Source organism: Mustelus asterias, chromosome 3 (genome assembly GCF_964213995.1).
Source record: "Mustelus asterias chromosome 3, sMusAst1.hap1.1, whole genome shotgun sequence".
NCBI lineage: Eukaryota > Metazoa > Chordata > Chondrichthyes > Carcharhiniformes > Triakidae > Mustelus > Mustelus asterias.
Window position 1 is genome coordinate 46875769 of NC_135803.1, and position 16401 is coordinate 46892169.

The 16401-nt window shown below is 41.9% G+C and overlaps 1 protein-coding gene across 1 annotated transcript in view; it reads left to right on the top strand.

Annotated features, from left to right (window-relative positions):
- The window catches only part of LOC144483726 (transient receptor potential cation channel subfamily V member 6-like), a 170437-nt gene that overhangs the window by 79893 nt on the left and 74143 nt on the right, over nt 1-16401 (top strand). The window contains exons 7-10 of the mRNA XM_078202269.1: nt 3186-3332; nt 5596-5799; nt 9475-9561; nt 13282-13358. Coding sequence (XP_078058395.1) covers nt 3186-3332; nt 5596-5799; nt 9475-9561; nt 13282-13358 — 515 coding nt within the window. The remainder of the gene's footprint in view (nt 1-3185; nt 3333-5595; nt 5800-9474; nt 9562-13281; nt 13359-16401) is intronic.

Below are 16401 nucleotides of genomic sequence, written 5' to 3' on the forward strand. Positions count from 1 at the left end.
TTTGGTCCCAAAATGACTCCATAAGAAATTGGTAAATGTAGGTCCAGGTTGATCTTCAGTCCCTTCTGCTAAATTCCCAGCAAACATGCACAATGGTTAGCACTGCTGCCTCACAGCGTTAGGGACCTGGGTTCAATTCCAACCTGGGATGACTGTGCAGAGTTTGCACATTCTCCACTTGTCTGCATGGCTTCCTCCGGGTACTCTGGTTTCCTCCCACACTCCAAAGATGTGTGGGTTAGGTGGATTGGCCATGCTCAATTGCCCTTTAGTCAGGGGGATTAGCAGGGTAAATACATGGTGTTACGGGGATAGGGCCTGGGTGGGATTGTTGTCGGTGCAGGCTTGATGTGCCAAATGGCCTCTTTCTGCACTGTAGGGATTCTGTGAGGCATGCAGATTTTCAGACTAAATGTATTATTCTGATGCTCAAAAGGTGATGCCTCTCTTTGAGGTTTCAGAGCCTTGCATCAATTTATCTTTAATTGTTTGGTGGTGGAACTGTGCAAAACAAAAATTTTTCAAACTAGCTGTCACAACCCAAGACAACATATCTAGATTGCTTTTTTAAGTGTGATTGCTAGGGTTATTTCTTGATTCCTAGGCTGCAACCATTATAATTCCTTCATTAATAAAGTATTTGTTATTTATGAAGAATTTGCTAGTACACTGCAAATTATTGGATTTCTCTCTTCAAAGATTATTGGAACAAATTTGTATGTGAGCCAATTTGTTGAATAGAATGTATTTGCCTCCAAGTTGGCTAAGATAGATGTTGGGAATGGGAAATCCTATGTGGTAGGAATTGCATGTACATGTATTGATTTGTAGACTACAAGGTTTTGATTTCTTGACGAGGACTGAATTCTATGGAAGAGAAATTGAACATTGTTGCAATAGTTTGTTTTTGGCATTAAATGCTGTAGGGGTGGGGGGAATAAATCTGCACCATGACCCCTTTCACCTGATCTTCACTGGAATGGTGCCACCTATTAAGTTGGTGACTTCTAGTAATGTAGATATCCCACATAAAATGGCCATTAGATACCCTTATATGCAAATCAATGTTCCAACGCCAACTGTAGGTCACCAAACATAATTAGTCAGCAAATCGGCAGAACCTGTGCTACACAAACTCCACGCAGCTATTCTAAACCTTTATCCTTTAGGTTATGTAGAAATATCATGGGCTGTTGTCAGCCTGTGTTCACCTCTTTTGCTTCACCTCCCTGCCCCAGAACCTGTCTACGGCCATCTCAGCATCAGAATCGACAAAATTCTCCTATGGCTCCAGCTGCCTAACTATATTGGATTAGAGGCTAGACCACACAAACCATGGTGGCACAGCGGTTAGCACTGCTGCCTCACAGCACCAGGGACCTGGATTCAATTCCCGGCTTGGGTCACTGTCTGTCCAGAGTCTGCACATTCTCCCCGTGTCTGTGTAGGTTTCCTCCGGGTACTCCAGTTTCCTCCCACAATCTGAAAGCTGTGCATTGAGCAATTTAGCATCAGCCATGCTAAATTCTCCCTCAGCGTACCCGAACAGGTGCCGGAGTATGGCGACTAGAGGATTTTCTCAGTAACCTCACTGCAGTGTTAATGTGAGCCTACTTGTGACACTAATACTTAAACTATTTTATAGTGCAATCCGATGTGATTGAATTCCTCAAGTCGGCTGTTGAGTTATGTCTGTGGAAGTCAGGAAGTATAACTTCTCGTCAGAATTATTTATTTCAATGTCACCGATTCGCTTCAGCACGTCAAGCAACATATGTGGAGAAAGAGTTAACATTTCAGGTCGATGACTTTCCATCAGAAGTTCAGTTGAAAAGTTATTGACCTGGAACATTAACTCTGCTTCCCGCTCCATCTCCATCAGATACTGTCTGACCTGCTGAGCATTTCCTGCACCTTCTGCTTTTATTTCAGATTTCCAGCATTTGCAGTATTTTGGTTTTATTTCAGTTTAATCTTTAAGCATTAAGTACTTAGCAATAAATCTTCATCCTCTTCATTGTATTATAATTGTTCTCATTTGTACATGTGTGTTATAGTGATCCATGTGTTACAGCTGAGAAGGTTATATTGACCTAATTTCAAAGATGTAGCTTAATTAGATTCATGTATCTTGACACTTCAGTTCATAAATTCTATCTGAATGGTTAAACTGGGTTATAGATTGAGTTTGTCCTCTAGGGGGCTGATTTAACTCACCCAGACTGTCAGAAATGGGCTGGTCATGCATTTAAAATGGCATCCAAACACTGCTGCTTTCACTAGGCCCTTTGGTTAGAAAGCCTAGGAGCCACCTTGGAGCCACACTAAATATGTAAATCAGGCTCCTGTGTTGTCATACCCCATAGGCATATTAACGGCCAGTTGAGCAGGACAGCCATCAGCCAAAGCTAGCTGACTCCAAAACCACTGCCAGGAAAGAAGCAGAGTCCCAAAAACATCAACTTTAAACTTAGGCTCAGGACGAGATAAGCCTGGGCCCCTGCGGCCCCAGGCTTTCTCCCTTTCCAAACATGAGACCTTGCCAAATGTTCAAATAGTTCGGCATCAGATTGATGTCATCTGCAGTGTCTGATGCTTACTCCATTCCTCTACCTCATGGTTAACACTGCTGCCTTACAGTGCTAGGGACCCAGGTTCGATTCTCAGCTTGGGTCACTGTCTGTTTGGAGTCTGCACATTCTCCCCGTGTCTGTGTGGGTTTCCTCCCACAGTCCGAAAGATGTGCTGGTTAGGTGCATTGGCCATGCTAAATTCTCCCTCAGTGTACCCGAACAGGCACCAGAGTGTGGCAACTAGGGGATTTTCACAGTAACTTCATTGCAGTGTTAATGTAAGCCTACTTGTGACACTAATAAATAAACTTTACCTCCCAAATCCAATTCCAGGTTAAAATTGACATCCTTTTTGGGCAAGATGACAAAAATCCTATTTTTAATTCTGTGACAATTGATGTTGACAAGTTTCCATTTCAAGAACTATTAATCATCGGACATAAATATAACACTGATAATGTCTATGAAGGTCAATTTGAGTTGGTAACTAATTTCAAGTTGAAGAATTCCTTAGTTTTCTTCTACAATTATGTTGTGTATTAAAATTGTAAAAGTTTGGCATAATTTAACATTTACCTGACTCAAGATATATCTTGTGTGCTTTTGTTGCAGATGTTCAGTCACTTCATGAAAAAGAGGAAGCAGATTTATTGGGCTTTTGGACCTGTATCGTCCACCTTGTATGATCTGACAGGAATTGATACCTGGGGTGACGAACTCTCCGTCCTTGACATTTTATGCTCTAGCAAGAAGAAGGAGGTCAGTTACATTGAAGTATTAACTTTTATGTTAGGAATGGCAAAATATATAATAAGGCTAAAAAGATAGGGCAGGCTTTACCTGAATCAGACATATATCAACAAATAAAGCAAGAGATAGTGTTAAATGCACTAGAAGGGAGGAAGAAACAATCTGAGGAGGTCTGGAAAGAGGGAATATAAAGTCTGATGGACATTTATAACAAGATATAGAAACTGGATGTTATGGTATAAGAGCAATGGTTGATAGTTTGAAAGCAAACACTGTTACAACAGGTAAGTATGTGGATTAAAAGGATATGACCATGCAGAGAAATAATGAAGTAAACAAACAGATCACTCCGGGGAGTGGGAGACGCAGATCTCTCAAATCTCTGTATTTGTACCAGGAATCTTGGAATAAAATATAAGATCTGGCAGTCCATGCAAGAGAGGGAGGCCCTCAGGACTGATTATCCGCTACTTTAGGCCTGGGAACACTCATTCCCTGAGCAGGAAGCTGAGGAAAAGGGGTAAAAAAAACCCACCATTGCAGAATAGTTGCCCCAGCAATGCCCCTGAACTTCAGAACTTCACCTGAGGGTGTGCCGGGTTCTTTGGTGAGAACAGTTGTAAGGCAGGAGTGATGTCTTCAGGCCTCTCACCTAATTTCCCTGGGACTTCAGTTGGCAGAACTCAAAACCAGGGATCGCCGCAAGCAATATTCCTTCTAAGCTACCCTTTTACCCTGTGTGTGCTACAAAAAATGGACAGGGCCTGTAGTTAAGGGAACAGCCTGCGCAGTGCAAATAGAAATTTGGAGGGAATATTGCCTACAAGTAGCAGCCCTTCCTGATTATACCCACCCCACTTTCGCTCAGATGATCTTAAAGGAACAGATAGCTAAAACCTAATCAAGGGTAAATCTCAATTCACCTTCAGGAACCTTATAATAGGTTACTTAATATGATTAGTCAGGGTACTGCCTGAGATTTGGAAAGAAATGCCAATCTTTAAAAAAAGGCACAGGGGCCCACGATCAACTTTCCACCAAGGGGTTGAGCCAATAAGGAGCCAATAGATTGGAAGAGATCTGGATAATTTGGGAAAGTGAATTGACAAGTAGCAAAGGTATTCCATATGGGCAAATACAAGACAAAGAAGCTAAGGAGGGGAAATAAATAGGACCTAGAAATTCAATTGTGTTACATTAAATGGTTGCTAAGTTGTGCGTGAGTAATGTGTCGCTTTCCATATTGGATTGGCCTGCTAAATCAGTGTGCAAGAAGCACCAAGGAAGTATGAAAAAGCCTCAATGTATTAAAATGAGGATCCTGTGTTTGTGCAGTATCCTTCTGTAAAATTAGTCTGACTCATCACATGATAAACTTGTCCTGCAAACCATAGCACTGAGGCAGCAATGACCCTGCAGAATGAAGGTGAAGGGCTGAGCTGCTCCACACCTGTAGCTAGTTTGAACTGTTGGAACTTTCTTTCTAGTCTTTGTTGTCTGCTTTCCATAAATGAATTCCAAATTCTGGGAAGAACTTTATGAAGATGCAGAACTGTTTTTGTCTCCTTGGGGAAATAATTTGTTTCAAGTCATATGTGGTCAGGTAGGGCTGCCTTTGGTGGTTGGGGGATGAGGGGAAGCAGTGAGGAGGACCAGAGAGAGCTGCAAAAGCATTGAAGCTGTCACCAGCTATGTCACTTGTTGCAACCAAAACTTTGATCTTAAAAGATAAGCATGATGTGATTGCCTTTGGCTGTGAAAGTCACTGCTTAACCTTTATCCAACGAGATGGAGCTGCTGACATTAGTGACATTGCTTAGTTTGCTGTGTACTGGCATATCAGGGAGGTGATAGAATGTCAGGAGTAACACATTCAGTATAATTCCAATGCACAATGTGAAAGAGGACAAGGTAACACTGAATTTTGCCCATATTACAGGCTTGCCCATGGCTCAAGAAGCTATTGACTGCACTGTTTCAATATTGTCATTATCATCTACAAATGCTACACTGCTTCACCCCATAGGGAGCTCTTTGACCACCTTCTATTCCTTTCTATTCCACTCCAAACTCCTCTCCTTGCATTTGGTGTTTCTTTTTCTGCTGTGTGAAGCACGTTAGAATGTTGTTTTACACTCTAGGTCCTATGGAGGTGCAGGTTTGCTGCTGTATATTTTGATATTTACGGTGTACAATATGAAACTACTGAGGTATGGCTTAATGAGCTTTGTAAAACTGCACATGCTAACACTTTATTTTGTGTTGTTTATAGGCTCGGAAACTATTAAAGATTACACCAGTGAAAGAAGTGCTTCATCAAAAGTGGACTAATTATGGCTTCAAGTATTTCTTGCTGTGGACTGCACTTTACTTTTTGTACACAATCATTTTTACCGTTTGCTGTGTGTACCGTCCTCTTACACCAGCTGGTCCTGATGGGGACAACATCACCATCATGGTTCCAAAACCATTGAACGTAAGGGCAAATATTAAGATTCATTACGTACACACCTCTGAATAAATGACAATTGCTCAACTTTCACTATTCATAACAGCCCACTGTCAGCATGGATAACACAGTTGTGATACCAATTGTAATAGACTGCATTATGGAAGTTGAATTAAATACAATGGGAGCGATTCTCCCAGCCCGTCGTGCTGCTCTAACAGTGGTGGGGGAGTGCCCCTGGGCAGTACCAGCCTGGCCCCCTGACTGCCGGAGTGGGTGTGGCAGGGTCGGGGCTGCGGTGGGGGGTGGGGAGGGTTTGGGACTGCCGGGGGTGCGGCGGTGGTCAGTGAGATCAATATGGCTGGCTAGGGGCGGGGGGGAGAGTGGGGGGGGGGGGGGGGCGGTGGTGTTCATCGGGGCTTGCCTGGAGAGGTCCAGGAGGCCAGCGATGTGGGGTAGCGGGGCTGGCCAGCAATCGAGCTGGCCAGCAATCAGGAGGCCGGCAATGGGGAGCCAGTGCACATGCGCCAATCTCGGCGCTGACAGATCAACACATGCGCAGTGGCTGGCTCAGCGGCTTCTCCAGCGGGAATAGACCCCGCCCCCTGATGTTCACAGTGAACCTCACTAGGGCACTCAGCAGTGCTTAGAGTGTAGGAGATTCATTCTGAAAATGACATTTAAAAAATCGGCAGGTGTTACTCCAGTTTTTGTGTGTCTCGGCACTTAGAATTTTTTGGGAGAATTGCCACCCCGCCCCCCCAATCCAATAGAGAATGGTGATACCAAAGCAGATGAACGTCTAGAATGTTAGTAGCTGGGCCCATTGCAGATCTCATAAAATTTATATGACAAGGCAATTAATTTCCCAAGGTTGTGCTTGTGATTGTTCTGTCTGGGACAACAGTTTTATTAAATAATTGCTGAGGTTTCTCATTAGTAGAATAAAGGATTGAGAGTCTTCATTTATGTCTGAAGTCATAAAATTGCTTTAGTAAATACCACTCATTCCAGGTTTCCAACTGCTGTTTGCAGCATCCATGCTTTGCTTTGCCCCTTGAATTTCTCCAGTGCTCATGCTGTAGAACTTGTGACCAGCCAGTCAGAGTTTATACCAGCCAAATGTTCCTCTCCACTCTGTCCTGCATAATATTTTCTCCTTTCTCATTTTCTGTTTTGATTGTCTCTCTGTCTCTGGAGGTCGATTTTGACCGTGCCATAGTTAAAACAGATGGTAGTGAATTGGCAGCTTGTTTTACAACTCTTCTGAGGTAGAAATCAGGGATGATTCACTATTGCCCATTTTATTCACTATCATCTATCCCTTTATTTCTTAGTGTTTCTTTGCTTTTCTCGTTTGCTATATTTCCTTCCTGTTTTTCCATTGCTTCTGACTTCCTTTACAACACAACTTCGTGCTCTATATTTTTGTTGTTCCTGGAACTTGTTTTCCTCTCTTGTTTTATTGCACCTCATCTGTTCATCATCATGTGTTTCCATTCATCTTTCTAAACTCTGCCTACTGTGCTTCACTGCACCCAACTATAGTAGGTCCTCATTTTAAGTTGCTGTGTTCCTGGAAACACACATTTAAGTGAAAAGACTTTATGCGAATCATGGGTTCCCATTGTTAAAACTTGGAGTTTGGTTCCGTCACCCTTTTCTCACTGGGAAAAATGTATATACGAGTTGAAATACTGTACTGTGTCCTGTATAAATTCAAATTAGATAACACTCACTAACCTCAAAATATTTTAAAGCATCCAATTTCACTGCCAAGATTCTTTTGCTTTCTTAGCAGCAGCAGGGACACTACCAGCTCTCACTGAGCATTTCTGGCTCATCTTTAAAAGTATCACCCGTTGCGGGCACTCCTGAAACTCCATAATTTAAATCAAATTTAAATCCAAATTTTTGTTTGAAAGAACAGCTCTGGCTTTGGATGCCTCTGGATTTTTAAAAATTGATGATGCCTCGAGTATAGCCTCCTTAACAATGGTGCAATTGACCATAGGACCCGATGTTACATAAAAGGAGCCAATGTGCGATGCCACGCACTACACAATGACAACAAGCAGCGATGACATAACATGACTATAATGCAGAAATCACAACTAAAATTGAGGAAACCCAGCCTAAAACAAAAAATAACTTTAAAATGGAACAACATGCAGTGGGTCAACTTAAAACAAGGGCTTGCTGTATTTTATTCTGCTTCAAGCTATTTACTGGGATTCTGTTGCCGTTGTATATCATTCTGACACCATTCCATCTGCAAGAGATGATGGTCAGGCAGCAAACAATTTATTTCAGATCGAGTGTCTTCCATTGGCTGATGACTCAAGAGGTCAATCCTTGAGTGGCAGATTCTACCACGAGTGCCACACACGAAGCTACCATGTGTCATTGTGAATTGTTATTCTTAGCATTGGCAAGACACTGTAGCCACTGATCATCCTGGTGGTGCACACCAGCCCATTGGAGGTATTGCCATTTTCCTCTTTCATCAGGCAGCATCTGTGGAGATAGAAACAGAGTTAATGGGCGGGATCCTCTGCGGCCCCATTCCTCACTCTGCAGTGTGTTTCTTGGCAACGGGAGGTGGCCCGTCAATGGGATCTGTCAATGGGACTTCCCATTGAATCCACCCCACAATGCTGGGAAACCGGGGTGGAGGAGGTGGGGTAGGGATCTTGCCCAATATTTCAGGTTTGGCGCGATGTGGGTATTTAAAGAAGGATCTCACTAGATTTTGACAGGTGTCTTTGCCACCTGCTCAGAATAACCCAAGGGGAGCAGGATGTCAGGGCAAGTCTCTCAGTAGATTCAAAATGCTCAATCACCAATGCCTGACCTCTTTGTTCTCTGCTTCACTAGCATATTGCAGTGGACCCACTGTTGGGGCATAATGTAAATTGCCCCACAACTTCAGAACTATTGTATATTTTTCACTACAAGGATCCCAGCAATGATCACTAATACACAACTGTCAAGCATGAAATTACATTGGCCTATCTTTTGGTCATCATTGTGATTAATCTTACCCTTGTAGACTCACTAACCTTTTCACCTGACCCCAATTATCTACTCACTCTTCTAACATCTACTGTAAATTCTTTATTAATGTTCGTAACAGACAAAAATGACTTCTTTTCTCTCATGGTTAATGACATTAATTGATTTGGAATCGTGGGGTGTGGGGTGAGTTAAGAGTGATAAAGTGGAGCTTAATAGTTAGGAATCCACAAATTATTTTCAGCTACACGTGACCAACCTTTTACTCATTTATTTTTCACCAAAATTATCAACGTTCAAGAACTTCACCCTCCTGCACTCAACCCCACCCCTCCCCTCTGCCCCAAAGATTTTGTTGGTGTTTGACTTGAGAATAGCAATTAGTTCAAGTGGCATCGCATTAGAAATGAATGGGTTTTATCACTTTTGATCTCGCAAGTATAGAATTTTGATAATTTAAAATGTTAAATTTAATTATCATTACTCCAGCTTTTGGTGAATTGGTTAATCTTTTGATTAATTGCTTCAGAATTTCCTTAAGGGACCTCTTAACCATGAGCTAGAAGAAGTGACAATGGGATAAACACAACTTCTCCTTTGAATATTGTTAGGCTAAATAACCTATGAAGGAGTATTAGCACTTGGCGTTTATAGATTATCATTGTGATTGTGGACTCTTTATTCCAGGAAGCCTACGCTACGGCTGAAGATTTTGCTCGATTAGCAGGAGAAATTTTGACAGTTGTGGGAGCAGTTCTGATCCTAGTTACTGAGGTATGTAAAGCATTCAAAATTCATTATGCTGGCACATAGAAAAGCATTGATAATTATTCCCCCCATTTATTTCCGTGTAAGCACCACAGAAAAATACCATGGATGTGAGAAGAATACTAGAAAACAGTGGTATTTAATATGGAATTGTCAGTGCTTTTTGCTTGGACCGGGAGCCAGATGGCTGGAATTTGGCCACCAATTGACAGCGTTAGTTCTGAGATTTTCAGGTTGAGAAATTTATTTCAATAGGAGGGCCACATGAAGGTGGCTTTTTCCCTCCCAGTTGGTGTATACCCTTCTTTGGGAGGTCTGGAGGATTATTTCTGGAATGTTGAGACCAATACAAGGTTGTAATGAGGTCAGGAGCTGAGTGACCCTGATGAAACCCAAACTGAGTGTCAGTGAGCAGTCATTGTTGAGCAAGTGCTGTTTGATAGCACTGTTGATGACTCCCTTCCATCACTTTCCTGATGATTGAGAGTAGACTGATTGGGCTGTAATTGGCTGGTTTGGATTTGTTCTGTTTTTCGTGTACAGGACATACCTGGGCAATTTTCCACAATGCTGGGTAGGTGTCAGTGTTGTAGCTGTCCTGAAACAGCTTAGCTAGGGATGCAGCAAGTTCTGGAGCACAAGTTTTCAATACTATTACCAGAATATTGTAAGGGCCCATAGCCTTTGCCAGTGAATTGTTAAATTGTCCACTACCATTCATGGCTGAATGTGGCAGGACTGCAAAGCTCAGATCTCATCTGTTGTCTGTGGAATCACTTTGATCTGTCTATCATTTGCTGCTATGCTGTTTGACATGCAAGTAGTTCTGTGTTGTAGCCTCACCATCTCATTTTTGGGTATGCTCCTGGCATGCCCTCCTGCACTCTTCATTGAACCAAAGTTGATCATCTGGGTTGGTTGTAATGGTAGAATAGGGAATATGCTGGGCCACGAGGTTACAGATTGTGCTTGAGTACACTTCTCCTGCTGCTCATAGACTACAACACCTTAAGGTTGCCCAGTCTTGAGTTGCTAGATCAAAACCTATCCCATTGAGCAGAGTGATAATTTCACACAGCATCATGGAGGGTGTCTTCAATGTGAAGATGGGACTTCGTCTGCACAAGGATTGTACGGTGGTCACTCCTACCTAGTCTGTCATGGACAGATGCCTCTGTGGCAGGCAGTTGGTGAGGATGAAGTCAAATATGTTTTGTCCTCTTGTTGGATCACTCACCACCTGCTGCAGACCTAGTCTAGCAGCTATGTCCTTTAGAACCCATCCAGCTCAACCTGTATATAGTAGCTATAAAGCTTAACTTCCTGTTGTCACATTTTTATATTAACTCTTTCCATTATAAACCTCTGTGTTCACATTGATAATGGAAACCAGTCATAATTTGTAAATGGCTGAATTGTGGAGTAATTTCCTTGCCATATAACTTTTTCAGAAATGTTCTCTCCTGAGTTAAACCTATAATTTTAAGATTCTATGGGGTAGATTTTCCAGTCCGCCCACTGTGGGAATCGTCACAGGCAGGATGGAAGATTTGATGGATAAGCAATCAAGTCAATTTGGGGGAGATGGTGCTGAAGAGTTAATGTCATTGGACCAATTATTCAGAGACCCAGATTCAAATCCCACCATTGCAGTTGGTGGAATTTAAATTCAATTAATAAAATCTGGAATTGAAAGCTTGCCTCAGTAAAGGTGACCATGAAAACATCACTAGTTGTCGTAAAAACCCATCTGGTTCACTTGATATCCTTTAGAGAAGGAAATCTGCCTGATCCTTACCTGGTCTGACTTACATGTGACCCCAGGTCCACAGTAATGTGGTTGACACTTTAACTGCCCTCTGAAATAATCTGCTAAGCTACCCAGTTCAAGGGCAATTGGGGATAAGCTACAACTGCTGGTCTTTCCAGTGATGCCCACATCCCATGAAAGGGCAACTAAAATAAAACTGCAATAATACTTTAAAATTCGCATCCCACTTACCAGAAGATAACCACGGTAAAGGAGAGCAACAAGGAGTCTTATTAGAAACAGCACAAATTATTAGGAAGTAACTGATTTGTTTCTTATTCATTCGTGGGACATGGGCATCGCTGGCTGGCCGGTATTTGTTGCCCATCCTGAGTTTTCCGAGGACAGTTGAGAGTCAACCACATTGCTGCAGGCCAGACCAGATAAGGATGGCAGATTTCCTTCGCTAAGGGACATTAGATGGGATTTTCCGACAATCGACAATGTTCATAAATAGATTCTTAATTCCAGATTTTAAAAGAAATTGAATTCAAAATCCACCATCTATGGGATTTGAATCCAAGTGCCCAGAACATTAGCGGAGTTTTTGGATTAATAGTCTAGCGCTAATACCACCAGGACATCGCCTTCCCTGACTAACACAGCTATTTGATGACTAGAACTTTACACCATGAACAGAATGCTAGGGGAATTCCCTAATTTTCTTGAAATATGAACACAGGAGTTTTACCCTCAGAAGGCAAGATGATATCAGCTTAGATCTCAACCACAATGTGATCAAATCTCTACTCAAATTCATAGTTTAGTTTGTATTCATATCCAAATTGGAATACAGTTATACACTAAGACACCATGGCAGAGATTTTCTAAACCCCATGGCGAATGCGACGAGGCAATCAAATCTACATTGCCTTTGACAGGACTGGATGATCCCGCCTTTGGGGGCAACGGCAAAATCCTGTCCTTTGGTTTTTCAAATAATTTTTTAAAGAACTACACCAATCCTGTTAGAACATGAAGGGAAATATGTTTCCAGCTGTAACAGCAGAATGCTGCTGATGCATCCAGGAAAATTGTGATCACTGAATGTGCTTAGACTGTTGGATATGTCTTTAGTGAACAGAGTCACAGCTCCGAGAGAAAATATTGAGACCAAGCCCAGGCTTTTGTGAAAAATTGAGGTCTCTAATTTTAAAAATATAGATGGGTAAATATAATCATATTGTTGTGAAAAATATACGATGGTTGGGATTCTCTGCTCTCGCGTAGGCGTAGTGCTGTTGGCCAGTGGCAGGACCTTCTGGTCCCACCGCTGTCAATGGGATTTCCATTGATTCCACCCTACACTGCCGGGAAACTCATGGTGGAGGTGCGCAGTTGGTGGGACCAGAAGATCTCGCCGACGCAAAGAGCCAGAAAGTTTCGGCCAATATGTCTCTTTTAATTTTGAATTTTATTTTGGACATCACAAAATAAAATGTGGATAGTTATTTAGTCCATTTCAATTTGGCTATTCTTGTTAACCACTAGTGAGTGGTCATTCAGGGGTGGTACTTTCATAAGTCCTAAAGAAATTCTTTCTGTCACATTTATCCATTTCCCTTCATTTTGATTGATACCTTACCTATCTGTCCAGCTCTGCTTTGCTGCCATTTTGATGTGAGCTGGTGTGACAATAAAAATTGCAACAGAAATTATGCACAAGATGTTGGGCTTCAATATATTTTGGATAGATGTGTTGTGGCTCCGTGGGTAAATGCTTACCTAAAACTGATTCATCCTCATTTTTGTGATTGAAGGTTTTCTCCACAAAAAAGGACCTCATCTCTTTTATTTTGCCTGAAATGCCTACAATACAATAACATGCATATTACTATTTCTGAAATTTAACCTGAGCTGATTCATTATCTTCTCCAGAACAAAGTAACGTGTTAATTATTCTCTTGTCTTTTCAGATTCCACGATTAATTCACATAGGACCTGCAAAATATTTTGGAAACACAGTTACTGGAGGTCCTTTTCACATTACAATGTGAGACATGTTCAAATTGAATTTCATTTACACCCTCTGATTTATTTTACAATTCATTAAAGCTCATTATGATAGTTTATTGAATTATGATTATTTTCCTATTGTTTTAAAGCAAATTTGGACCATAATACAACAGGAACACTAAGTATTTTATACAAGTTTAGAAAGTTGTACCAAATATCAAAATACTTGGTTTGGACGAATCAAAGTCTGTTCTGATTTGATTAAAATTTTCATATTCACAACATTCTTCCTCAAGTAACAAAGTGGTTGTAAATTTTGGTATTCTCATGCCATTTTAAAGAATGCAGGCTGGCCTGTGTCAATGAGAGTAAAGTTAGACCTTAGTTCAATTTTTACTAAATTAGACAACAGAAGAGATGGCAAATATTGAATTTAAATTAAAAATCCACATGTTTAAAAAAAAGTTAAACAACTTAATATATATTAACAACCGAATAAATGTTGTTGTTGTGCAATGCATTTGAACTGCATAGTGAATGTGGAAATTTTAATTGAGTAACAATTTCAGTTAAGAACGATTGTAGTATAGTGCACATTGTGCTGAGTAGCTTACCTTTTTAACAGAGTTCTTCAAGGAAAACGAAGGGCTGGATTCTCCCCTTTGAGGCAGGAAGCAAAATTAAGGAGATTTCCCAATATCACGATCCCACCTCCGGCTCAGCAGTGTCCGCCCACGCTATTTTAATGGTGGGGTGTTAGGAACAAGGTGGCATTAGGGCTGCCACCTCTGAAAGTAAGCCCAAGGTGTGCAGACAGTGAGGTAGACAGATTGGAAGATCCGCTTTTGTTCCCTGGGACATTGGCCCAGTTTGTAGATGAATGTGAACTTTCCTAATCTTCACTCCTTATTTCCCTCAACTACTCATTTTCCTCACCTACTCACCCATTTTCCTTGCTTCCATGACTCCCATGACCCCTATATCCCCAATATCCCCCCCCCTTCATTGAATACTTGCTCCATACCCCTCATGACCTGCATATTCCCCCCTCAATCTCCATGCTCACTTACCCAGTATCTACTGTGTAAAGAACTTATGAACTCTACAATAATATTGGGAAGTCATAAGATGTTCATGAAACTGTCAAAATAAACAGTCATGCATAAACTATGATTCTATTAAATCTAAAACTGTCAGAATAAATCATAGAAATCATAGAAACCCTACAGTGCAGAAGGAGGCCATTTGGCCCATCGAGTCTGCACCGACCACAATCCCACCCAGGCCCTACCCCCACATATTTACCCGCTAATCCCTCTAACTACGCATCTCAGGGACAATTTTTTTTTTAACCTGGCCAATCAACCTAACCCGCACATCTTTGGACTGTGGGAGGAAACCGGAGCACCCGGAGGAAACCCACGCAGACACGAGGAGAATGTGCAAACTCCACACAGACAGTGACCCGAGCCGAGAATCGAACCCGGGACCCTGGAGCTGTGAAGCAGCAGTGCTAACCACTGTGCTACCGTGCCCAGGATAAAGAATCATTAAAAACAGTTTAAAACATTATCCTATTAGGAGATCATAAAACTGTCAAAATGACAAAATCATTCAAAAAAACATTCCAAAAAATGTTTTGGACCTCATAAACCTGTCAACATAAATAAACTACTTGACAGCTATGTCAACAATTTCACTGAACTGAATCTATTAATGGAATTTGGGGCTCAGCCAAGTATTCATAGTGTGATTCTATTTGCGCAACTGCATCAACAATACCTCCATAACTGAATTCATTGAAGCCTTTGAAGACATACAAGAGCTCATCCATCTGCCCAAGCTTTGATTGACAGTTCAGAAGAATTCTGCCATCTGTTCAAATTTTGAAACAGAGAAACAGAATGGAGGCTGCAATAATATGATCAGAATTATGTCAGTGCATTTCGCACTAAAATGTAATAGAACTGAATTTTTAGTTTTAAAAGAAATTTTCACTGCCTGTTCCAGAAGCAAGGTTTCCTGAAAACTTTCAACATGACAACACTCATGACTTCGTTGATATATAAAATCATGTTAAAATAAATATAAGGGGGGATTTTCTGCTCTGAAGTGCCAGCTGCTCAGGTGAGCACTTATCTTGGAGCTGTGGATGGTCTGAGTGGGAGCACTGAAAATGTGTTAGGAGTGCAAGGCCTAAGATTTATTGAATGGGTCGTGTTGGGCTGCTGAGGCTTCATTAATGTTCTGAGAAGTATGCAACTTAAGATGAGGCTGTCCTCCATTGCATTGTCCAATGGCTGCACCCACATGCATAGTCATTGCTGTGTGACGGTATAAAACAGATGTACTGCCATCAACCTTCAGACCTCAGATTGTTAAACATTTTGCAGTATCAGTCATATTGATTTTTTTTGGTCTGTTTTCCAGTCCCCACCCCTTTTTAGGTACAGTTATTCTTTTTTGTGCCATTTTGCAGGTTACTGCAACTTTTCTTGTTTCTTTCCACCATCCTGCCATTTCAGGCAATTGGTCTCTGGCTGGGAAGAATGCTGAATAGCATTGGTATTCCTATGGTCATTCCTCTTGTTCTTAGGAACCTTCGGGATAAAGGGAAAGTGTGCAGAAGTGATCCAGGAGAAGTCTGCATTCACCTGAGGAAGCTTGCACAGACCCATCGGGTGGAGTTTAGTCGAAGCCGCTGAATGGGACATGGTGGCAGGCAGGCTGGGAGAATCATGCAGGAAGCTGCACGTTTCACTCAAGGTGGCAGAATAACGGCCTCATGTAATGGCAGGAAGAGATCAGCACGGGAAACCTGTCTGCTGGCAGAGCCAAGGCAGCAAGGTCTGTTAGTGATCAATTTTCCCTGAGCCCACAGGTTATAATGGTGGCTCAGACAATACACGAGACTCATGCATCTCACATCCCTCCAGAAAGCTGACCAACAAACCCTGTTGAGTTTGGCAGTGGCCAATCAGTGAGTGTGCCTCATTCACAGGCACTCCATGTCCAATTGGGGGACCTGGCATCAGGAAAGGGTCGGGGGTGGGGGGGGGGGGGGGGAGGACAGGGGGTTG